This window comes from Sebastes umbrosus, chromosome 1 (assembly GCF_015220745.1).
Source record: "Sebastes umbrosus isolate fSebUmb1 chromosome 1, fSebUmb1.pri, whole genome shotgun sequence".
Classification (NCBI taxonomy): Eukaryota; Metazoa; Chordata; class Actinopteri; order Perciformes; family Sebastidae; genus Sebastes; species Sebastes umbrosus.
Window position 1 is genome coordinate 29,206,098 of NC_051269.1, and position 25,646 is coordinate 29,231,743.

Sequence of the window (25,646 nt, forward strand, 5' to 3'; positions counted from 1 at the left end):
ACGAGAACTGGTTTGATCCAGAAGATCTCACATTCAAATGAAATGAAATTTTGAGTGTTAGGCGATGGCCGCTGGCCGCTCTGGCTCCACCTGTCCAGAAAACATGAACCCTCTGCCCACCAGCATATACAGTATGTGATGCAACTATACTGCATGATGCCCCCGCCTGCCGAAGCCTCCCTCACCCTCATTAACGGCTGCTGTTAATAATAAACAAATAATAAAATAAATCAAATAAGGTCTGAGCCCTGACACAGAAAAACACACACAACTCTGTACAAACCACCACAGCTTGGGCAGTAGCCTTAGTGTATTGATAATGAATGCTCTATGAGTCATTGCATGAGTAAAAAAATACAAATGAGAGAGATGCTTACATCACAGACATGTACACTCAGCGGAGTCTTCAGATTAACACAAAAATACATACAGTACTGCAGGAGGGTTGTTTTTTTATGCCTTTTTTAAACATATTAAATTGGGCAACATTCCTCTATTACATTTTCATCCACTTACAAATATAATCATTCAAAGGCCCAGTTTTATAGATCAGACCCTTTGCAGATCTATTAAACCATACTTTCTAGTAGTCACAGCAGGAATAATATTAGTTAATTAAAAAATAAAAACGCCCCGACAGTCCACCAAAACTGTATCAGAAAACATCTTGAAGTAATGAAATCAAACCATCTGTTTTTGTATACATTCAATCAAAATCAAGGCATTTACACATCGTCTAGTATTACACTCGCCTTGATGATGAGCTGCTGCTGCTGGAGTCGTAATGCACACGTCATGTACCGTGTTCATGTCACACACAGTGGTACAAACAACAAAACATAGAAATCTCAGTCTTGGATGTCAAATCAGGTGGTTGTTAAAGGAAAACCAAGACGCTGTACAGGAAATTTCTGAACAGCTACGAGTAACCCTTTGAGTTTTATACACAGAACCGACTGTACAAATCATACAATAACAAAGCACTTTTAAATTTTTTAGAATTATAATATTTTTTATCAATGCATTTCTATACAGTTATTTTGATTATCTTTAAAGCGGCCTCTCTTTTTTTTATAGCCACTGTAAAGTATTTTTTTTTTTTACACAACACTGTTTATGCACTTGAACGACCGGCTGTGTTGAACGTAACACAGTATAATATGCACTCTGGATTTAAAAGTGACATTCGTTGTCAATAAAGTTTGGATGAGTTTAGCGTCTAACGTCTGTCTATGAAATCGTAAACTTATTGCAGTTCTTCACTTCTGGGCCCCCAGATGCTCAGATAAGCTTTTTGAGGCCGAAGGCAAATTCCCATTCTTAACTGAGTGGAGAATTAAGTTGAATATTGACTGCACGGTGAAATATGAATCATACCAGCTGGTACACAGTGCAATACATTCCTATTGAATCCCAACGCAGAGGGCATCTGGATGTAACTTCGTGTTCTCTTATCTTAACGTAGAAATCTCTTTTTCTTTTGGTTAAATCATTCTAGCAGACTGAACGTTATTACCAGTGTGTGTTTCCATCCCTGACACACACACACCCTTTAAAACCTCACGGAGTGCAACATCTGGCAACATCAGTCCTGTGTGAAGGTACAGGACAGTATGAGGGCAAAGCGACACACACACACACACACACACTTTTTACCACACCACATTTCGATTATGACACCGCTCTCCTAGAGGTGCTGTAGCTCAAGCTGGTGCCGCCGCTCTTGTGCGAGATCTTGAGTGTCGTGGCAACCGTCAGGCTCGGCGTCATGGCAACAGGGAAGCTGGGTGTGGCGGCCGCTGCAAAGCCAACTGTCGTGGCGACAGAGAAGGAGGACGGCGGTTCGTTTGGGCAGCCGTGCTGGAGCAAGATGTCGACACACTCCTGGCTGCCGGCGTTGCGAGCCAGAACCAGAGCCGTCTGCCCCTGAGCATCCCGGTGCCGAACGTCACAGCCATACTGAAGATAAATAAACAGATTACATTATGTGACATTCAACATTTTAAGGACGTTTTTATCATGTGGAATAAATTGCAACTTCAACCTGACAAGCCTGTCTTAAATTATCCAACAAGCTCAGTGAGGTTTAGTGCCTTTCACACTTATAGATCACCTTGAGTGGTCTGCTGAGTCATCTGTTTTAAAGCTTTTTGTTTTTTGCTGAGAGGAATTACTTAGAGGTTCTTGAAGGGTAACATTTATTATCATGCCAGTTTAGCATAACTCGACATGATATTTCACACAAAGAAGAAATCATTTCACACCTTGTCGATACTGTACTCTTAAGCATGGTGAGATAAATATGACCATCCACACTTTTACTGATTCCTATGACAGAGAAGGAGGGAAACGCACCCAAACAAGAAGCTGCGTCATCACCACATCGGCCTGGTGACAGGCAGCGTGCAGGGCAGAGCCGGGCAGCCGCAGCGCTAGGAGCGACCTGCAGGAGAGCGCCAGGCTGAGAGGGGCATTAATGTCCTCCTTAGTGCAGTGGGCCAAAAGGAGCAGCAGCTTGGGGAGGTTGTGCTCCATCACTGCCAGGAGAAGACGGCCAGACAGTGTGATGTCTGGGCCCTCGCCAGGAGTGGGAGGGGGCAACGGCGCCACAAACAGTTTCTGCTCATATTTGGCCCTGATCCACGACTCCCGTTCCTCTCTGAACAAACAAAAGAAAGCAAAGACAAATGATGAATATGCACCGAGATACATATCCAGCTTCTTGTCTTTCTCCTGTTAAAGAGTCATAATTTAACAATTTATTTCTACTGAAACTTAAAATAACACATAAATAATATGGAGGAAGGAACCTGCAAAAATCAAAAATAAATAAGTAAATGGCTCGATAAATAAATAAATATGCCTTTAAATGAACAAAAAATAATATTAAATATAAATGTAGGCATTAATTAATTGATGAAATGTGAGATCAATTTATATTTCTGTTTCAATTTGCTTCTTTATTTATTTATCTTTGTATTACTTACCCTATTTATCTACTCTTCTATTTAATTTCCCCTTTTATTTATTTATTTTATTGACTTTTAAATTTATGTATTTATTTTTGCATTTATTTATTTATTTCTGCATCGACTATAAGCTGCTTATAAGCATATAGTCTATCTATGCACTCTGACTCCATGACACATGTTGAATGACAGCCAGCTCATTTGCATAATACGGTATAAAAGCATAAAAGAAATGTAATAGGAAATGTATAAATAAATGTATAAAGAATAGAATACAGAAATAAATACCTTTAGTGAAATAAATAGGGGTAAATACATAAAAAAATACATATAATTTAATTAAGTTATACACTTAAAAAACTATTCTAAAAATAAATAAATAAAAGGGGAAATGAAATAGAAGAGTAGATAGATAGGAGAAGTAATACAAATATAAATAAATAAAGAAGCAAATTAAAACAGAAATATTAATTTATGTCACATTTTATGAATTAATCGATGCCTACATTTATTTTTAATATTATTTTGAGTTCATTTGACGGCATATTTATTTATTTATCGAGTCATTTATTTAATTATTTTTTTGCGGGTATTTTGTCCTCCATAACATGACACATCAAGTATGCAGCTCATGCCTGCAAACTATAAAACATTGAACTAAAGGAGTGTTTATGTCACATCAATAATGTCACATCTCATAACATTATGGTCTTTACCGTGTAGCATCTGGTGCTGGTTTACGGCTGCCCAGCGTGCGCGCCTCCCATATACTGTTGACCATGTGGTTGCCAATGGCGCTGAGAACCAGCGTGAGCTCTCGTGGCAGGTCATCAAGATCGAGCGAGCGAACGCGTGACAGGTGAGTCCCCAAGTTCCTGTGGATCCCCGAACACTCAATACATATGAGAGCGCCCAGGTTCAGACTGGCCCAGGTTGGATCTTGGAGAAGAAGGACACAAACAACAAATCAGGCTCAACTGAACTACGTGCATAATATGGTTGACTGATTTCTACCATTTGAGTTTGCTGTGTGGCATTTAGATGTGCCAGTTTGGCCAAGTCACGCCATGAAAGTGACTGAAGTTGTGTGAAATCCTGTTTGGAAAGGTTTTAAAGCAGGGCTGTTTAATCTGAGGCCAATGTGCCAAACATTGTTTTCCCCTGAAACGTTAAAGCCCTTTAAGGTGCTCCAACATTAACAGAACCTTTAGCATTTGATCTTTTTTTTTTTTGGTTTAATCATTTCTAAGACACTGCTTTTAATTATAGGGCATATTAATGACATTTGCTTACATTTCTAAAAGCTACGGTTCATCATTAGTATATAGTATAGTTTGTACGTCCCTTCCTAAGTGGTTCATTTATCTTGCAATTAAAATTTATGCAATTTTTTAGTAGATATTTTTTTCTTACAGAAGTAAAAAAGTTATTTCAAGGCCTGGATGACAACACGGTTCAGACTCAGTGAAGCATTTAGGTAATAAGTTTAATGAGTTCTCATCCTCCAAACTCCACCATAAAACATAGTTTTGCTTTTTTGTTTTTCTTATGTAGCATAAAGGACTATAACTGCGCTTTGTTGTGCAACCCTGTGTGGTACAATGACCTTGAACTTTGAAGTCAGCAAGTTTAAAAAATAACACTATTTTCCCCCTGCATATGAGAAATATGTTAAAATTCAGAAAACACACACACACACACTCACACCCAGACATGTTTCCATCACTTTAGAAGACATCACTTATGTTAATTTCCTGGAGAGTTACCCTAACCCTAACCATAACCGCTACTTGCCTAATCCTAACCCTTACCCTAACCATAACTAAAACCTAACCTTACCTTAACCTAACCATACCCTAACCTTAAACCAAGTCTTCCCCCTAAAATATAATAATTTACGTTATGGGGACTTGCAGTTTATCCCTAAAAGGAAAGCACATCTATAAACAGATTTATGTCCCAACAACATGAGTAATACACACCCACACACACAAACAAACACAGATTGTGTCTGAGTGATGGTACATGAACAGTTAATTTGTGATTCTCTCACAGATGCGGTGATTTTCGCATGCAAGCTAGACTAGTAATTCCATGTTGTTATTTGTCTTTCAGTGATATTTTGTGATTTTACAACATCTGAACTAATAACAAGTACAGTATTTCAAAGTACAATACGTTAATTGCCAATATACACATATATAGACGAAAGGTAGTCTTGTTTAGACGGTCTAAGATGTGGAAAGCTCCTTTTAGATGTTGGTGAATCACCTGTAATGTTCCAAAACCAGACATAGATAAGACCGAGAAAAGCTATTAATGTGTGTAGGGCTGCAACTAACGATTATTTTCATTGTCGATTAATCTGTTGATTATTTTCTCAATTAATCGGTTAGTTGTTTGGTCGATAGAATATCAGAAAATGGTAAAAATTGTAGATGAGTGTTTTCCAAAGCCCAAAATGACCTCCTCAAATTTTGTCCACAACTCAAAGATATTCAGTTTACTGTCATAGAGGAGTAAAGAAACCAGAAAATATTCACATTTAAGAAGTTGGAATCAGAGAAGTTTGACTTTTTTTTTCTAAAAAAATTATTCAAACGATTAATCTATTATCAAAATATTAAAGATAGGGTCGACGATGTTGGAAAGCTAGCATATTTTGAAAGTAGCATCGCCTCAGCAGTCTAAACACACCCCCCCCCCTCGGGGCTCCTTCCAAGGCAACGCCGCCCACACACACATGCACGACCACTGTCGCATCGTAACTACTTCACAGACACAGAGCGGAGAGAGGACTTCAACTCAACAACGATTCCTCATAACAAATAACCGCGGCAGTGCTACTGCAGGGCTGAGTTTTCTCTTCCATTCTCCAGTAAACATGCGGCGGCGACGCCTTTTGAGTTCAGGCTGGTGCACGCCAAGGGTAGAGTACGAGCAGGGATGAATCTGATTTGTTCTTTCCAAGCGGACCTCGAGGCAGTGATTGGTAAACGTTTTTACAGGATTACACCAGCTATAGATGACGGCTCTTTCTCAGAGCTCGTAAGTAATGGATCGCTGTCGGGGTGTAAAGACCATTTCAACCAATATAACAAATAGTGTATACTGGATAACATCGTCAAGCCTGCCTTTAATTTAACAGTTGACAACTATTCAATTTATTGTAGCAGCTCTAAATGTGTGTCACTAACTTGGAGCATCACAGTCGACACAGAAGTTGTTGCCCTTTGCGTTGCGGATCGCCTGCAGAACCACCGCTTCACTCTGGCTGTTCCTGCGAGCCTGTGGAAAACACACAGTAGATGGGTAAAGTGAGATAAAGAGCAGCAAACTAACTCTTTGTGATGTGAGCTCTGATAACTGCTCTCATTACTAATAACCATGAAGAGAAGAGAGAACGCAGTGGTAGACGGCTTTAATCATTATTATGATCATTTAAAGCTGTAAAATTATCGGTTTCAGCCTCCTAAGACATACAATTCCCATAACACTTACAAAGAAATGCATCATGGGATTTAAGTAATTATTCGGAATCATAGTGGCAATTATCATTTTTAGGAGATGATTGAACTAATTCCACACCCGGACGTACTCCCCACTCAAGAACAGGAACCAGCACAGCCCATTAGTGGACAAGACTGTTAGTTTTAGCCACATCCACTTGTGGAGACGGGGTGGGTTTTGGTAATGGCCAATCACATTAGCTGCCCTCATCCCTTTTAAAAGTAGCAGCAGTAACAGTTTCCTAGGCCAGCTTCTCCTGAGAGAAAACTGTTCTCTTCCAGGAGTCCCAGGGTGCAAATACACAGCACACAGAATGATTATACAGCCCTCCAAATCTACTTCCAAGGGCACATAATGTCACTTTTAAATTTGAGTTTACATTTCATGTAGAATAATAAATGTGTGTAGCAGCTGAGCACTTATATTCTGTGTGTGTCTCTGCCAACAAAAGCCTAAAGAAATGTTCTGTAGACTGAGCTGATTTGAGCAGATGGAAATACAGACACTATTTCATGCCAATATGGGCACAAGTATTGCGCTACAGCACCTGATCTGCATAAATACAACCTCGAGTGTACGACTCTGCCCTCTTTGATGCAAGCAGGAACACTTGAGGCCACATAATACTATTAAAGGTGCACCTTGTGCTGTACCAAAATGGCATTGCAGCTGCATTTGCGCCTCTGCATGAAACATGAAACTATTCATAATGTATCAGCCCAGTTGCACAGCAGTTTGTGAAATAATCACGAAATTTAATGTATTGATTCGTCTACATAGACAGGAATTTCACCTTTTTTTCTTTGATGGTCAGCACGAAATACATTTTTATGTAATCCACGTAATTGTGAACCGGAAAGTATAAAGAGCAGCGAACGCCATGTAGGGAGGAGGTCAGAAAAACAGGAGTTTCGCCCAGGAGACCTGTGTTCGTATCCTGTGTGAAACCAGAAGTCAGCGTTGATTTAGTTGTCCTGTAACTTCCGTACTTAAGTTACGGCACTATTATCTTAAGCCAAATCATAATCTTTTCCTATAGCTAACTAAGTAGTTCTGTTGTCTAAGCTTAACAAAGTCGATCATTTCCTAAACCTAATTAAGTAGTTTTATTTTGAAAAGACTGGAGCGGAAATTGACACGTGTGTCACATGTTGCTGGACATTCGTAGGAAAACATTGTTGAACGTCATGCTGAGTGCCACGAAAAGAAAAGGGAATTTGTGTCTATGTACACGAATAAAGTAGATTACATTTTGTGACTATTTCACAAACTGCCGTGAGCCTGTGTTGCATATATATATATATATACAGTATATACGTATATGTCATTTGTCACTTAAAGTATCGCTGCCTTTTGTTCATTCTTGCCTTGTTTTTGCTGCTCTCACACAGCTGCAGGCTGGCCAGGATCTGGCTCTCGATGGCTTGGACCCAGGAGTCCCTCTCCTCCACACTCTGGGCTTCAAAGTGCCACGTCTGGCCGGTGCTCGACACGATGAGGAAGTCGAAGTTATCCTCGTCTGACACAAAAAACATTTTTTTCATCAGTGATTATTTTGCCCAATGGAAAGCTAAAGCAGTCTTGCAAATGAAGATATTTCATCATTACTTTGTTAACATTTAAAACTAACATTTAAAACTAAAAAGAGTTTTAGTTTGCATCCATGTCTGACCACTATTAGGCATAAGCTAATCTTCTTATGTTAGTGAATTGTTGAGTTGTAACCACATGCTAAAATGTACATACATGTAGATCAAATATTTTAGATATACGTATGTATGTCATTTTATTACAACAACAAACAGGATATATTGTCCCTCCCTAATGTGAGTGGAAAACAGAAGAACAGCAACACAAGCGGACGGACTGACGTGTGCAGAGGGTCGGTCAGAGTCTGAAAGATGCAACGTGACAGATCAACATTACCTGTCTTGCTTACGTTTCTTAAGCTACCAAAGCTTTTAAGTTTCCACATTTTGCGCTTGGCTGCATGAGAGGATAGGAACACAGAAAAGCCAACGAGAGAAAAAGAGGAAATAATAAATGTTATATGTTGAAACTAGATATCAATTATTACTATTACTTTTTAAATAATTAACATAATATCAAAATTATCAGAGTATGATTGTTGCTTTTATTGTTGGGAACTTAAAAAAAATATATGGAGGTTTACCATCTGCTTGGCCAATGGTTGCGTCTCCTTTCTGGTTCATGCTCTTCTTCCTGCGATGCTTCTTCCTGTCCGTCAGCGGGGATGACGAGCCTACATCTTTGGTGGAAGAGGAGCTGGACACACCCTCGACTGCAGAGTCTGGCAACCAGAACACACAAAAACATACCAAATTACATTAATCTGGTACAAAACACACAAGTTTTTTAGGCCTAATATCTGCACAGACGAAGGTCCATTACTGACCGACACTTTGAGCGTGGTTAGATAGCGTCGAGGGACATCGCTGCACGCCTCTGTTGCTCCTCAGGAACAGTGCACCACCCAGCCCCTCCATTTCCTCCACTTGCAGGAGGCTGCTGGCGCTTACGGGGACTAAAGAGATGATTGCAAGCATGCAATTAATAATAAAGTGATTTACACAAACATCAAATGTAAAACAGAGCTACTGAAATAAAAAGGAAATGCATTACTGATTCTGTCTGAACTCCACAGGAAATAAAAGATACAGAGAACGACTGAAGAAGTCCTGAAGTCTTTCAGACGCCTTTGCAAAACTTGTAAAATCCCTTATGATGCTACTTTGTCCTTTTGCAACGATTTTGCATTCCCTTGCAATTTTTTTTTCCCTCTCCTGTACAGAGGCTTGACCCCTCTTCACAAAGAAAGTCTTAAAATCTAAAGAACAGTGGATTTATTGTATTTCTGACTCCTGCTTTTCCCCCAAATCCCATATTTTATGATTTTTTTTTTTCTAAACCTGCTCATTACTATTCAGGGTCATGCGGTTCTACATTTCACCTTGCTCACATGCACCCAAGCTCCGTAAAGAAAAAGACCAGGATGGAGAGCCACGCCAGGTCATTGCCATTTGTATAAGCAAAGTCAGCATAGTTAGGAAACAGCACTTAGATTGTATTTTTTGCTATTCTTTTATGCTTATGCACAGATTTAGGAAAAAGGCATTAGGGGTGTCGTGATAATAAATAATCCAACGCCTTATCATTCAATCATTTCCGTTTCTTTCTGTTCTTGCTTTGCCTCCCTCCCCTAACAGCTAAAGTCATATTTTGAATACAATTCATTTGCCAAAAACGAGAAGACAAAATGCATAATAAACAAAGTTAAAGATGAATTTGACTGACAGCATTATTATTTATTTTCTATAGGTATGGCGATAATATTGTTATCGTGAATTGTGTAGTGAAATTCTGATATCGTGACAGCCGTATATATGTTTATTCTTTGACCTGGGTTGACACCCTCAGGTCCCGGCACGTCTTTGACGCGTCCGTTGAGCCCGACTGGAAGGCCGCAGGCGGGAACAGCACGAGGCGGTCGCTTTCCTGGCACCTTCACCGTCACCCGCAGCAAGTCCATCTCCTTCCCGGGGGCATTCAGCATGTAGTCCTGCAAGCCAAACATCAGCCATAATACATCAACCTCTAGCCGTCAGCAGCGTAATGCCTTAGAGCTGTGTCAACACGCTGACTCACATTGACGCTGGAGTGATAGGACAGTATGCCGTCGTTGGACAGCGTCACATACTTCTTCTTCCACTCTTTGTTGAGCGAGTTGCCGCTGCGCTTCAGTAAGATGCCCTGATGGAGGTGACAAAACTCAAAGAGTGAGAATTTATTGCAAATGTCTCGTGTGTTCATCTCGCACATTTTCGGCAGCATGATGACTGCTGGCTGCCAGAAAAACCCACTATCCTATTGATCAGGCTCATATGGTAGATCACAAGACTTCATCACTGATGAAACTGCTCTCACACATCTGATCTGAAGTGTCTGCTGGTGTGATGTCCTCTGCAGAATGTCATTAGATACATCATGTTTGTTTCTGCATCAAGTCTGTGTCCTACCTGTTTGATGGGAATGGAGCGTCCACTGCCCAGATCTCCTTTACAGTCTGCACTCCTTCTGTTTGAGTCACTGCCTCTCCGACCCTGGACAAAGTACAAGAGGAGCAAGAACTGCATCAGAGGCACGAATGGGGTAAAGAATATAATTTAGACCTTTCCTTATTGCCGTGCATTTCATTACAAAGCCATAAAAAGTATTGGGAAATGTGAGTTTCTGTTGACTGTAAAATCTGTCTTTTAAATGTAAGCTATATTAGTTAAATATCAGCCATTCAGCCTTACATTAGAGCTGCAATAATCAATATTTTTATATCAACAACGGATCAAAAGGGGTCACTTGTAGTGATGATTGTAATCTTCTAAATACAATGTCGGATAATCACACTAAGTTTTAGCAATAGACTTGTCAAAAACTGGGTTACTAATAAAAGAAAAAAACGACTACAGACTTTACATCACATTATATTCACCATTCAGCCCCACATTGATCAAAGTTGGTGTGAATGTTCTTTATAAGGTTCCTGATGACCTCAACCAGTTTCATAGTCAAATCCCAAATCAAGTGATGGCCATTTATAAGTTATAAAATACTTTTCTTATATGTAATTTGACAAATTTGTTTGGAAAAAAGGTTTAGTTTTCAAACTATATAAAGCATTAAAGAGAATGCAACTATCTGCAGGTTGACAAGTAACTTTTTCATTACCCACCTCTTCTTCTTAACTGAAAATAATTGTTGTTGCTGTTTTGACAAATAAAAGCCATTTAATCACGGTACAGCCAAATTAATATCAGAACGTAAAGTAAAAAATATAAAACAAATATGTTGCATATGTTGCAAGGTTGTGGACCAATATCCAAAATTGGCCACTCAATATTTATTTTACATTTACACCTTTAAATATTATGTTGAGGGTTCTATAGGCAAATTGTCCCCTGATAATAAATTATTCTTTTGGGTAAAATATTTATATTCAAAGCTCAATCAAGAACTACTCTGAATATAAGTTTTCTAAAAAAAATACATTACGAAGCCAATTTCTTTTGGAAAAGATAATTGGTACAAACCACCGAAATGTAGTGAAAAGTGGAAATATTAAATGTGCTCTATCTGTATATTTCAGTTTCTAAATGCATCAGTACTGATATTCATTTATTTATTTATCAAAAAAAAAAGAAAAAAGCAGAAAAGCGACAGAGTATAGAAACAAAAGGGTGCAATAACGATCCCTTGACCGGTACGTACAGCAAATCTGGAGGTGCGTCTCCGGGTGGCGCTGCGGACTGACCCAGGCGTGGCACTATCCTGCTTCTCCCCTCTCACTGTCTTGCCGATCTCTTTATGACTGATCACAGGAGTGGAGGGAAGTGATGAGGAGTAATCACTGCTCTGACCACCGTTACTGGCCTAAAGAGAAGAAAGAGCCGGAGCAGGAGGGGGCGATGAAGTGATAATTGAGCAGAAAAGAGTTGTTACAACAGCGTGCTGACAGCCTTTAAAAATAGCCTGACAGCAAGACTAAACTATGCAACACACTCAGTAAGAGAAGGCACACATAAATGGTACAACTTTGTGCCATTTTTCCAGAGAGTGTGGAACAGATGGTCCGTAAAGGTGTTACCTGTCCTGGAAAAACACCCGACACTGGGGTGGAGCCTCCAGAGTGACTGGGAGAGTTGGGAAGAGATTTACAGGAAGCCAGTAGAGCAGCTTGCTTCTTGGCTGCCATGATCTTCTGAGCAGCTATGGAACAAAAAATCATAACCTTCATATATCTGCTTCTTCTGCAGCAGAATCCTAAACGCTCTGTTGGTCTGCACACATACCATCAGTGAAGACTCTGTTCACATTGAGGCCGTACGTTGCACAGGTTTCATAGTAGGTGCAGCGCCGCACATCTGAGCAGAGCTGTCTGGCCCTGGCATCGTCTATTACTCTGGGGTTGGTGCTGCTGATCTTGTCTAGAAAAAGCACAAATATTTGTTCGCCTCTGCAAACATTTGAATCAAAGTACATGATGTGTGTGAGTGTCTTACCCTGAGTCCCGACTACTATGAAGGGTATCTCAGAAACGGGCCGGTGGAGAGCGAGCTGGTGGTAGATTCTGTAAACCTCCTGGAAGCTGGCCTCGTTTTCCAAACTGAAGACCAAGATAACTGCATCCACCCAACATGTAAACTGAACAGAGGGAAGGAGAAGAGACACAGTCAAAATACACAGGCCAGGCTGACAGTAAGGACTAGATTACATCAATCAGTTGTCCATGTTAAAGGTCTTATTGATAACATTTGAAAAAATAAAACATCTACAGAGCCTTTAGCAGGGCAGTAGTACTGGAGTCCGGACGCAAGTCCACTTTTTTTGAGTCTTGCAATTGTATTGGACTCCTGGCTTCTTGGACTCGGACTTCTTGGACTCGGGCTCGGCTATTGAGAACTGGTCAAGTTGCTCCTGGCTGCTGATTTGAGATCAGTTTATGGTTTAAGGCTTATGAATGTAACGTTAAACTGTAAAAGTCCTCAAACCTAAATTCTATGCATTGATTAGTTCGATGTTAGAAGATAGAGCAATATTGTTTATAGATAGATTATTTCTGTCAATCCTCATTAAATCATTAATCAATATATTAGCATTGGAAAGACACTATTGCCTATTGTGGTCTTGAACAGGCCTCGATTTGCTCTGGAGTCGGTCTTGATTCTGACTCAACTGCCTTTGGACTTGGTCTTGACTCGGACTCGACTGGACCTGGACTTGGACTTGACTTGGTCTCGATTAAGATGGACTTGACTACAGCCCTGGCCTTTAGAAAGGTGCCGAATAAAAGTATAGCTTTTCTTAAAAAAATTACTATGATTGTGAATTAATCATTTTAAACATTATGGCGGGTCCAAAATGAATATTTTGTTTATGTCTGTAGAAGATATCTGACGTTTGGTTCCCACTTCTAACAAGGCTTTTGAGCCAATAGTAAAGCAAAGTAAGTATCACGAGGAACAGATAAATGTCTGAGATTGACGGTGAGTGTCTGGCAACGACCTGTTATGAAGTGAATGCAATGGAACGGGAGAGGGAGAAGAATGCAACATCTAGTTGCTCAATGTTATCAATAGCACCTTTAACCAAGTTCAAACCCACCTGAGCAACCGGGAGTTCGGTCTCCTCTCTGATTACCAACAGGTGGCTCTGTCCATCAACCAGGACGTCCTTAATGTACTGGCGCCCTGCAAATACACAGTAGAAACAAACAAGAGTTAGATCTTTTTCACAGTCTGTAGTTTGACTTGTTATAGCAGGAAATTCACATGTATAACTAATAATATTTATATCACACCCTGGATCACCAAACTGAAAGTATTAATGTTATTAAGCTCTATTGTCATGGACAAACACACATCAAGGTTGCAGATGAGGACATGTGAAACCAACCCTCAGCGCTCTCCAGCTGCAGGTAACTTCCTGTCAAGTGTCTGTGGACCAGAGCCGACTTCCCGCTGCACAGACCTCCCAAAACACCCTGGAGAGCACAAACACACAGATATATGTAGAGAGAAAATATTCATTTAGCATTAAATCCCACTCGCCAGTTTGTAAAGGCTGTGCTCTGATGCTTACCAGGTGAAGCTCCTGTACAGTTTGGTTCATGGTCCACTCTTGACTGCTGGTGCACGCAGCTGAAGAAAGAAAATGACAACAAAAAAGAGGGAGGGGATTCATTGATTAAAAAATGTATTGGTAACTTGCTATATAACGAGATACAGGATACTTTTAACAGAGCTAACATCTGGGCTAACAGCTTTCTCTAAGCTGGTCCAGCACGTCCATTTCTGTACACTGGAAACACACACTTGATCATCGACTTTCTCATCTGATTGTGAGCAAGACAGCTGTTAACCATTTAAAAAAATTGCTTTAAGTGTGCCATACAGGGAGTCTGTAATACTACAAATATAGATTTTACATAAGAAGTGGACGTAGTCACTGTAACGTCACCCATTGGTTTGTGGACTGCCGTTTTGAAGCCCTGAGTTCAGCATTTTGGCCATTGTCATCTTGGATTTTAGACATCGCTATGTTGTTTTTTTTGCAACCAGAAGTGACACAAGAGGTTGGTGCTAAGTGCAACCAAACGCTGAATAAGACATTTTTCGGCGACCAAAAATGTTACAATTAACTTTCATGAACTGAAAACACACTCTGAAAGGGTTAAAGTTGTAAGACAAAACGCGAACAACTCCCAGACCGGACAACGCCGTGGTAACGACCTGTCAATCACAAGGTAGCCAGGCCCTAAAGCAGCTTTATGGTCTATTTGACTCTAAATGGGAGCATTATTTACAAAATGAACATCATGCTGTATTGAAGAAGACTTGAAACTAGCGATTGAGACCATAAACTCATGTTTACAATGTTTACTGAGGTAATAAATCAAGTGAGAAGTATAGCTCATTTTCTCATAGACTTCTATACAATCAGACTTCTTTTTGCAATCAGAGGAATCGCCCCCTGCTGGCTGTTAGAAAGAATGCAAGTTTAAGGCACTTCAGCATTGGCTTCACTTCTCAGAACCAGAGGTTGCCCACTGGTGACAAACAGGAAAACAAGTGGATAGACTCTACAAATAGCAAACAAAACACAGGAACAACTCCCAAACCGTCTTATTTACATGTTGTATGGTGTTAGCATTCAAACTAGTCACCACATCTATGAGTCACCTGGGTTCTGTTGAGTGAAATGTGTAAAGTAGGCAACTTCACAATGAGGAGCATACCTCTGGTCACTGGTTTAGAAAAGCTAACTAGGCTGCTTCCAGTCTTTGTGCTAAGTTAAGTAAGACCTAAATCTATTTCTGTAGAGGAACAAAGAAGAAGTTGGTACTTGACTCCTTGTCTAACTCTGGCTAAGTTATAAAAATAAGCATATTTCCCAAAATGTTGGAGTGTTCCTTTAAAAGACTCACTGCTGACTGCTGGCCACACAGTGAGGAGCATCAGGGTGTCCAAGCTTCCCGCTGGGTGCTGAGAGGCTGCAGCTCCCACACAGTCACAGTGTGAGCACCCAGAAAATTCAATCAAGTGTACAAATGTGCACGTCTAAATGAGCTAGTGAGCATGCCAGATACTGTTTACCCAAACATTGTTAAACACGCCACTTTTTTGCCTTTTATTATGGTTACTCTGCAAAAAGAAACCTCCTAACAAGTCATTTATTCTTCTATTCAGCCTTGAAACTGTATTAATATTAAAAAAAAAGAATTCAGCCAGCTGTGGTGAGATAATTCATCTTGTTCCCAGTGCAGTTTCCAACATTTCATGAATTTTATAGAAGTTAGTGTCGACTGAAACGAGACGGAGCATTCCACTTGGTGCTCTGTGGAGTCAAGGGAGGTGACTACTGATTCAGAAAGATGTTTGAAAGGAGCAGGCTTGCATCAGAGGAAAGTCAAATAGGCTAAAATAAAATTGATATGTTAATACAGGAGTTTTTGCTTGAGAGTTTTTTATTATTATTGTCCATTATTGAGTCAGCCGGAGTCTCAATACCAACCCACCTCATCCGGTATTGTTACGGTGTATTGATCAGAACTTCTAAAGTATTTCATAAAAAGAGGAAACTGCACTGAGAAATGTGAAATCATTGCATTTGTGATTTAAAAATAAGTCTCGAGGGCTGAACGCGGGACCAAAAGACTTGTAAAAATGGATGTTTTTATACTGAATGATCAATAGTGTGATTTTGGTTACTTTTATGTGCAACATCATTTTGTATCAGATAAAAATGAAATGACTCTCTAAGAGACGATGGAAGATAACTGCTGTCAAGTGACTCATCTAGTTACAGAGCCGCATTTTTAGGTTGCAGCAGACGTCAGCATCTCCAGAGATAAACAGTCTCATTCCTCTGTCAGCTCTTGACAGTCTTTGAATTGCATCAGAAGTTGACTAAAGCTAACCACTTATTAAATAAGATATAAAACAACCCTATAAATGTGTCTACTGTAAATTAACTCCCTGAGAAAAGCCAAAGCAACCTCATTTCATCGTATTTTCACTCTTACATTATTAAGATCTATTAGCTCAAATGGAGCTGTGTTTGTGTTGCCGGCTTTGGTGTCACTGATAAGGACTAAGTGTTGATATCAAAAACCTACATTATGTTCCAAGTCTCATGATGATAAATCGTTTGTGAGATTATGGCCAAATAAATCTACGTCATCTCTTAACTGTGATCATAATGATCCACCAGCTGTGCATGTTTATTGTGTAGCAGCGGGTTTAGTACATTATCACATTTGGCTCTGATATACTCAAATAAGACTTTGTAAAAAGGTCAAATTAGGAGGTATAGACAGCGAGGTTTGTTGCTTTTGTTCAGTTTTTTACTGGAGACATAGTGTGGGAGTTACGGCACCACAGCAACTGTTCAAATGTATTCTCAGTTTTACTACTCAAATTTAACCCTCAGGTCATGGATATATTTCTGTTCCACATTCAACAAGAAATACGAATCACAAGTCTCTCATATTCAGACATAAAGAGAGATCCAGCCAGTACAATATGATGGAATACCTCCACTAGAGATAATATCTCAGTCTTATCTTAATAACAAGGTGGAATAAGACAGATAAAACTGCTGGTGTCAAGAAAATTATCATCGAAACAATTCCTAAAACAAGCTGATTTCTTTCCACTATTGACTACGGTTGTAAGAAAATATTGATACACTTGATTATCGCGATATTATGTTTTGTGATTCTCAAAAACACTGTATTGAATTTTTTAATTAATAGTTTACCTGCAAAGATTTGTGTCAGAAAGTGGCTCAGATTGTACCAAAAGTAATGCTATGATGTTGAATGTTACAGGGACTGTGATAAATGCAAATGCAGATCCAACTATGCTGATTGCATAAATCATAAAGCAAATGAGTAGTCTTCTATTTTTTTTATACATTTCTCCATCCCAGTTTCTCAAGTTTCTCTAAACCAATGGAGAGTAACGTATCTTTCACCCACCTATTGTGATTTGGAGGTAGAACATGTTTCCATTTAAAAAGAATAAGTCGACTTGCCAACAAGGTGGTAAAGGCGAAGTATAGTTTATTTTAGTCAGATTTTATGCATATGACAGTGTGTTATTTATTTATTATTTTTTTTCCTCAAATTAGATTAAAAAAAAAAAAGAAATCACAGGTAACACTTCATTTTTACAAGTCTGCAAATTTCATGGTAATTAGGTGATAATTAGCAAATAACCTATCTGAAATTTCTTTGGAATTACTGCCAAATTACCCCAATATTTACCTCAAAATTGATAAAAAATTACTTTATTATAAACATTATTTAATAATTATATTCTGCTATTTCCCAATAGCTGGTAATTTATTTGAAACATTTCCAGGAAAAGAATACAAAGTTAATTGATATGCTTTATTTCCATGTCTGCTGGTAAATAGATAATAATTAGCAAATAACTTCTTTGAAATTTCTTTAAAAAACTCCCTGAATCATTACATTAACTACCAGGTTACATTTGTGTAGACAATAAGTCACACAATGGTGAGATTTGTGTCTGATCAGAAGTGTCTTCTATTCGTTTTGGTTTTCTACCTCCGATGAAGAGCAGCCGCTTCTCAAGCCTAAGGGCCCTATTTTAACGATTATATGCTATTTTAGCATATAATTATGAAATAATGTTTATAATAAAGTAATGTAATTTAAAAAAAGTCAAATTTGAGGTAAATATTGTGGTAATTCGGCAGTAATTCCCAAAAAAATTCAAATAGGTCACTTGCTAATCATCACCTAATTACCATGAAATTTGCTGATCTGTAAAATGAAGCGTTACCAAATCACTATATATCGCCTCGCTTACAGTATCACAATATGATGTATCATGATTCGTATTGTATTGCCAGATTCTTGCCAATACACAGTCCTAATATTGACAAATATGAGATACATTTCAAATGGTTTAAGTTCATTAAATAACTTGCTAAGGATAACCTTGTAGGGAGGGTCCACTAAACATTCTGATTTGAGTGCCTCGGCTCTCTAATCTCTGTGAATGGACATTCAATAAAACACACACACACACACACACACACACACACACACACACACACAGAGCCATGAAGGACACCATACCCATCTGCAGATATGTGACTGAACAGAGAGAAAGACAAATGACCGCCAGTGTGGACGCATGTACCCAAACACACATCAGTAAACACACTCTGAATGTGAAAGTGCACACACACACACACACACACACACACACACACACACATAAAAGCTGTTGGGTCACGATGAGCTCGGGCGGAGCCACGTTGTCGGCCAACACTCGGGAGACACGGATCAGATTCTAACTTTACACCCCCGCGACTCTCCCTCATCCCCATCTTTGGGCAACCCCCCACGCACCCCCCCCCCCTCCAACCTCCATCAACAGCGTCACGCCACAGACCAAACAGCATCTCTCACGGCTTGCTGTTGCCATGGCAACTCCATTTTCCAGAAGCCTCCAGCACGGGTCTCTATACAATAAATGGTCTCTCATGGATACAGCGACGTGTGAGAGAGGCATAGAGACACGATGTCCCCCCCTGTGCACACATATGATGTGTTGCCTTCACAATGATGACCAATCATTTATAAATACATCTTTGATCAATTATGTGTTTCTGTCATCAGACTACTGACACAACATGCTGAAATCACAGGTACAACACGACACAATGTTGACTCTGCCGCTCACAAACACTTAAACACGACGTCGTCGGCGAATGAATGGGCTCCATTTGAGGGCTGATTAACTCCACGCACAAAGCAGGAAGTAGAAGGTTCCCGCTCTCCTCGCTCCCCCGATGAACACAGCTCTGTGTATCCCCAACCTTAATTATTCATGTCCCACTTACTCCTGACAAATTATTCAGAGCTTACCCCGATACCACACTCTCTGTCGAAGATGATTTTCTTTAGAATATACCAATAAAGATTAAAGATTGATAAAGTTGCATCATTTCCTTTATTTCAGACAGAGACGTCTGAATATTTCATGAAGTGTTTTCGTAGTTTTGTGACTAGACTGAACTCATTTCCATTTGTTTGAGTGTCAGGGTTTGGGGAATTCCTCAAAACAGAGATCCAAAACATTGAGGACATTAGTGAGAGTACAGAAGGCTTTTTAACTTCTGTGGTTACAACGTTTTAACCCTTTTCATTATAGATCTTTTCATTGCCATTCAGTTGCTAGGGCAACAGCATTGGTTTAAGTTTACTTCCTGTTACTGCATTAACATACATTGCAACAGCAAATACAAAGGGGCCCATTTACAATGTTTGTGTTTTCAAGTTTGAAAAGGTCTTTATAGAAATGTACAATGAAGCTGATAAAGAACAATCTGTTCTATTTATTTTTGGTAACACTTCGTTTTACAGGTCTGTAAATTTCATGGTAATTAGGTGATAATTAGCAAGTAACCTATTTGAAATTTCTTTGGAATTACTGCAAATTACCCCAATATTTACCTCAAAATTTATCAAAAATTACTTTATTATAAAAATTATTTAATAATTATATTCCGCTAGTTCCCAATAGCTGGTAATTTATTTAATACATTTCCAGGAAAAGAATACAAAGTTAATTGATATGCTTTATTTCCATGTCTGCTGATAAATAGATAATGATTAGCAAATAACTTATTTGAAATTTCTTTAAATACTCCCTGAGTGATGACATTAACTACCAGGTTACATTTGTGTAGACAATAAGTCACACAATGGTGAGCTTTGTGCCTGATCAGAAGTGTCTTCTATTAGTTTTGGTTTTCCATCTCCGATGAAGAGCAGCCGCTTCTCAAGCCTAAGAGCTCTATTTTAACGATTATATGCTATTTTAGCATATAATTATTAAATAATGTTTATAATAAAGTAATTTTCGATACATTTTGAGGTAAATATTGGGATAATTTGGCAGTAATTCCAGAGAAACTTCAAATAGGTTACTTGCTAATTGTCACCTAATTACCATGAAATTTGCGACTTTGTCTGCAACATTAATAAAGTTAATATAAATAATAAAAGGCTGCAACGATTATTCTCGTTATCAGCTGATCTGACCATTCGAGTAATCGATTGTTTGGTCTATGAAATGTCAGACAACAGTGAAAGGTGCTCATGACAATTTCCTAAAATCCAATGTGACGTTTTCAAGTAACTTCATAAAAAGTTTAATAAAAACCCCACATACTGAGAACTAACACATAAGAGAAGGAAAAGCAATAAATTGTCACATTTGAGAGGAGAGAAACATGTATTTTTGTCAATTAATTTTCAGCCAATAAGCGAATAATCAGCATAAAAAAATGTGATGGGGTAGCACATCCCAGATTTCAAAATCAAGGTGGACAAATATTAACATTTCACTTGTTTAATGTCTATTGTGATGTGAGCCAATTAAATAAGTGAAATGTTAGTATTTTGTCCCCCTTGATTTTGAAATCTGGGATGCGCTACCCTATCACATTTTTATGCTTATTGGACTTTGGATCTAGCACTCCACCGTGAATCTCATTGTTGAAGCTCAACCTCTTTCACCAAAACATAAACGAATAATCAGCTATTTGTTGCAACGCTAGATCAATAATGAATCCGAGTTATGGTTTAGCCATTTGTGCCATAATGGAGTGAAATCTGAATATTAACAGGATAAATGTCACATACAGTATCTGTTAACCTTTAATACCTGACTGATATCAGAGGACATTTGTCGTTATTCCCTTCATGGAGGATCCTCTACGGGCCTGTGTTATGTTTCAAAGGAGCACCTCATTATTACATTTGATTTTCAATATATTTTTCCACAAGATGTCGTTATTGCAACTTATTATGTAGCCCTGAGAATTACTTTAAGATAAACTGAGAGCTCAGAGCAGCGATGAAACCGCAGAACTGTTTCATCAAATCCCTCAAAGACATGAAAGGTTACCTAGAAACCGATCTCAGACGGGATTTCAGTCACATCGGTTAGTTTAAATCTGCTTCTAATCGCAAATAACCACAGATCGCTCTGAATTTATTTTGGTACTACAGCCAATTCAAAACCACTTTGCATGACAGTAAGCATGATAAATGTGTGCTCACCTGATAATTGAATATTGCAACTGTGTGTAATTTACAGCAACTATGGTGAAATAAATGTATAAGTAAATGAATGTGTTAGAAGAGTATTAGAGCATTACTGGGACTGAGTGGAGGCATATTTTATGGTTTAGGTTCACACAACTCCAGAGAGGGCAATGTAAACGATAATAAATGTGAGCCTGTGTTAAATAAAATGGTCTTCGTAGTCGCTTTTTTTCAGCCCACGTGAGCACCGATGGGGGAAATGAAACAACAGATGTGACGGTGTGTTTTTTTGTCACCTGTTGGTTCATGTGACCAACTGCCATCTTTGTTATGATTTCCCACTTTATTTTGTTAGTGCAGCACCATGGGGCTCGTAATCAGTAAGAAGACATGTGTGACATGTGAACAGAAATGTTGTGTAAGTATAAATGTTACATAAAAGAGCCTGTCGGTGCAGTAGATGCGTGAGGTGGCCTTACCTTCCTCCTCACTCGAGCCCCGTTCCACAGCCGGGTAGAGGGGAGGTGCAGTGCTGACGCTGGCTGACACCGTTGTACTTTTGGTGAAAATGCCACTAATGAACTTGAGCATCTTTCTGTCACGGGGAGGAGCGCGCTGGATTGTTCCTGCCTGACCATCCTTCCCCTTCTTCAGGTCCTCGGGGAGGGAATGTAGGTCGCTGTTGTCCAGGGTACGACTTGTTCCTTTTCTTTGAGGCCTGGACGTGTCGGTGACAGGAGGTGCAGGCAAGGAAACGGAGACCGTCTTAAACCTCTCCCCCTGAGGGCTGTCCCTGCTCATTACGCCTGAAAATCCTCCGCTGACGGGAGCTCCGGGGCGGATGAGCGTGCCCCTGCCGTCGCTGTCAGCCCAGGACGCTCTATAAGGCCCCAGAGTCGTCCCTGCCATTAAGGGGGACTGGTCCCCGAAACGGTTGTCCCTTCGATCCAAAGTCCTGGCAGAGTGATACAGGCTTGCGTTGGCCTCTCTGAGTTCCCTCCAGCACGCAGAGTTGCCTCCCGCGTGTGACCTCATCAGGACTTCAGGACGCTGGCTGACCTGCGGCGGGATGGAAAACGGGAGGCTGCAACGTGAGCGGCTGTTCAGGTCTGCTCCGTTTTCACCCTTTAGGTACAGCATGGGAGGCTCTCTGTAGAGCTCCGTCTTGGGGCGCATGGCGTCCGAGCGAGGCCCCTCTCTGCGCACGGCTCCCTCAGAGGTAGTCCCTCCATACACTTTGACCATTTGCCGTACAGGTGGATGCACAAAAGAAGTGTCTTTGCTTTTACCAACTGACACAATGTCCTTTTGAGTTTCCCTCCTCTCAGGCTTCCCCCAGCTCTCAATGGGGCTGCCATACTTGGCAATCTGCACCTGTTCCACTTCCTCTCTCACCTGTGTGTTTTCTTTTTCCCCCACTTGTACAGGTCCTTCCTCCTTTTCAGGGGCATTGCTCACCACCTCCTCCTCCTCCTTCTTAGGGCTCCCTTCCCCCTCTGGAAGAGCCTCCCTCTGGTTCCCTGCTACATCCTCTGGCACAGCCTCAACCTTCACCAGAGTGAGGGAAATGAGGTAGGTGGTGCGTCTCTGTGGGTTGCCTGCCTTGCTCATCGGGACAGCAGACTTCAGCACAGTGGCACCTGCTCTCTGACCTAGCCAGACCTCCACACCTCAGTCATGGCAACCGGGACAAGACTGGAGCAGAGGAGAAAAGAGAAAATCTTAAAATACAAGATCAAACGCAGATCAAACCTTGTGCAGCTGATTATGTCTGATATCAGGCCTCTGCACTTGACAGGAATCCAAGTTTCCTTTTAAAAACCTTCAATAAAGACATGAAAAAAAAGAGGGAATGCTTCGAATTGCAAATTTCCTGAATATATTTAAAATGCTGACCCAGTGGTGAAACAAGTCTAGACTGTTTTTTAATGCCTCCATTAATCCTCTTCAATGCACACCGATACTACTGGTCTCTACCACTGATTCATTCATAATCCTCACCTCTCTTTGCTGTGCTTTGCTTCTTGAAACTCATTTATTCTGTGCAAATCTGACATGTAGACACACGGATAGCTGTGAGGAGACGTTTCTTTTCACTGTGTTGATGTCTCAGCCTCAGATTTCAGCCTGGAATTATGCAACAGCCAATACATTCGGTTGATCCATTTCTTGACTAGAGGGACTAACATTAATACTGGCTGAATAATGCCACCTTACTACAGTATGTGTCTTGGCTTTTGCTCGTATCATACCTTCATTTTTTTCTGAGGAATATCCATGGCACAGTTCCTTGTACATTTGATTTGATGAAGAATTTATCTCGCCATCAGATTACCATTCATATCGAACGGCACAAAAAAAAAAAGAAGAGCCCGAGCTAATGAGTCCAAGAAAGAAAAAAACAGGGTGCAAAAACATCAAAATGGAAATCATTCACTTGTCACGAAGCGTCTGGCAGCTGGAGCCTCCATTCGACAATGTCATGCATAAAATTATGTATGCACGGTGTGAGGGTCACTGGGAGATGCTGAAAAACATCTGTTGTTATCTCTCCAGATTTTTTTTTTTAAAGAGATGAAGAAGCCAGATTTACGCATCCCAAGCGATGCTTCCTCGTGCCTGTATCCCTCCTCTGGAGAGCAGCTCCTCTCGGTCACCGCATCCTCTCCTCCGAGTGCCTCATCCAATTAGCAAGTCAATAAAATGTGTCTGTGAGGCAGAGGAAGCCCACCAGCTCACCACAGCCCCTCCTCCCTTTTTTTCCTCCTCTTCTCGCTGCCACAGAGCCTCGCAGCCCCCCCCGCTAGCCCTCCGTTAGCCTGCCGCACAACCAGCTCCACACTGGATCCAGCTCCGGCAAACAGGCTGGGGATGAGAGGCTTGCAGTGAGGTGATGCTGGTGCTGGTGGTGGTGGTCCTTGCCAACGTGCATCAGATTTTTATCTGTACGAAAGCAACAAAAGAGAGACAGGAGGGAGAGAGAAAAAACCCTCAACTCTGCTCCTGCCAGTGCATCTGCTCTGTCTCTCCCCTCTCCTTTCCCAAAGCAATTTATGGGCAGCTCCTGCTCCTCTCTCTCCCTGCCTCGCTGTCTGTCCCCTCTGAGGGAGGAAGTGAGGATGCACAGGAGGAATCTGGATGTCTATGGATCATTGCAACAGGGAATAAAATGGAAAAAGATGTTAAAGAGGGTTAAAATGTTTAGGAAGCAAGACTGATTTTGAATGTAATTTAAAATTACAAGAAGAGGAAACTGGAGATAGTAATTTGGGTTTGCAGGTGATGATGCAGGACAGTAAAGAATAAAGAAGCGAGGGAGGGAATAATTAGTTTTTGGAGATAAAACATGCATAAAATATCTCTTCTTCACTAAACAATCTCTCTCCTCAGGGGGGCAACCACTTCTCTTCCCTCTCTGCTCATCTCCTCACCATTAACCCGTCTAGAAAATGAATCAAAAGTCAAGTTGATGAGCATTTTTTGTCACTTTTACAATTAAACTGGAGTTCCATGATCCTTTACAAATTAATTTGATATTTGGATCAACGACTTTAAAACAAGTTTAAACCGCAAACCTTATAGGGAGGAAACTCAAAGTAAAAACAGAAGTTGTTGTAAATATCTTCTTTGGAATAAAGACTATATGTGCACATGAATATTCTACATGACATATTTAGGTCAGAAACATGCAACAAATAACTGTGAATTACTGTGAATGTTTGCCAATATAACTGGGTAATACATGTCCGCAGTTTGACCTGATATTATTTTATAATAATGGGGAATACTGCAGTTCTTGTTGTAGTTAATTCATCAGATTGATCTTTGTTTTTTTTTTTTTACCACAGTGACAAATTCAAAGAATTTAAAAGGGGAACTTGGAGCACGGGAAGTACGACTCAATATGTTCTGTGGCTATTTAGGGAGGTTTTTGTAAAGCAGCAGTGTGTAGGATCTGGTGACATCTAGCGGTGAGGTTGCAGATTGCAACCAACTGGAGA

General features: G+C 40.1%; 1 protein-coding gene across 1 annotated transcript; it reads right to left on the reverse strand.

Moving 5' to 3' along the window:
* Positions 1-276: 276 nt before the first annotated feature.
* Positions 277-25,017, reverse strand: LOC119496797 (arf-GAP with GTPase, ANK repeat and PH domain-containing protein 1-like). The gene is made up of 20 exons (XM_037784373.1): positions 23,898-25,017; positions 22,125-23,340; positions 14,133-14,191; positions 13,947-14,034; positions 13,656-13,741; positions 12,554-12,695; positions 12,344-12,478; positions 12,139-12,260; positions 11,763-11,924; positions 10,517-10,600; positions 10,146-10,250; positions 9,900-10,059; positions 8,896-9,024; positions 8,653-8,790; positions 8,406-8,465; positions 7,847-7,998; positions 6,167-6,257; positions 3,686-3,908; positions 2,356-2,659; positions 277-1,959 (listed from the first exon to the last, which is right to left on the reverse strand). Exons 2-20 carry the CDS (start codon positions 23,254-23,256, stop codon positions 1,672-1,674), a joined length of 3,660 nt encoding a protein of 1,219 aa, XP_037640301.1. The 5' UTR covers positions 23,257-23,340; positions 23,898-25,017; the 3' UTR covers positions 277-1,671.
* Positions 25,018-25,646: the final 629 nt, after the last annotated feature.

Excerpts from the sequence above, each read along its gene's own strand:
- LOC119496797 (XM_037784373.1), bottom strand. The coding sequence starts at position 23,256 with ATGAGCAAGGCAGGCAACCCACAGAGACGCACCACCTACCTCATTTCC. Across the intron at positions 10,601-11,762 it reads GACGCACCTCCAGATTTGCT|GGTCGGAGAGGCAGTGACTC; the intron begins GTACGTACCGGT and ends TACTTTGTCCAG. Across the intron at positions 1,960-2,355 it reads TGACGCAGCTTCTTGTTTGG|TATGGCTGTGACGTTCGGCA; the intron begins GTGCGTTTCCCT and ends ATTTATCTTCAG.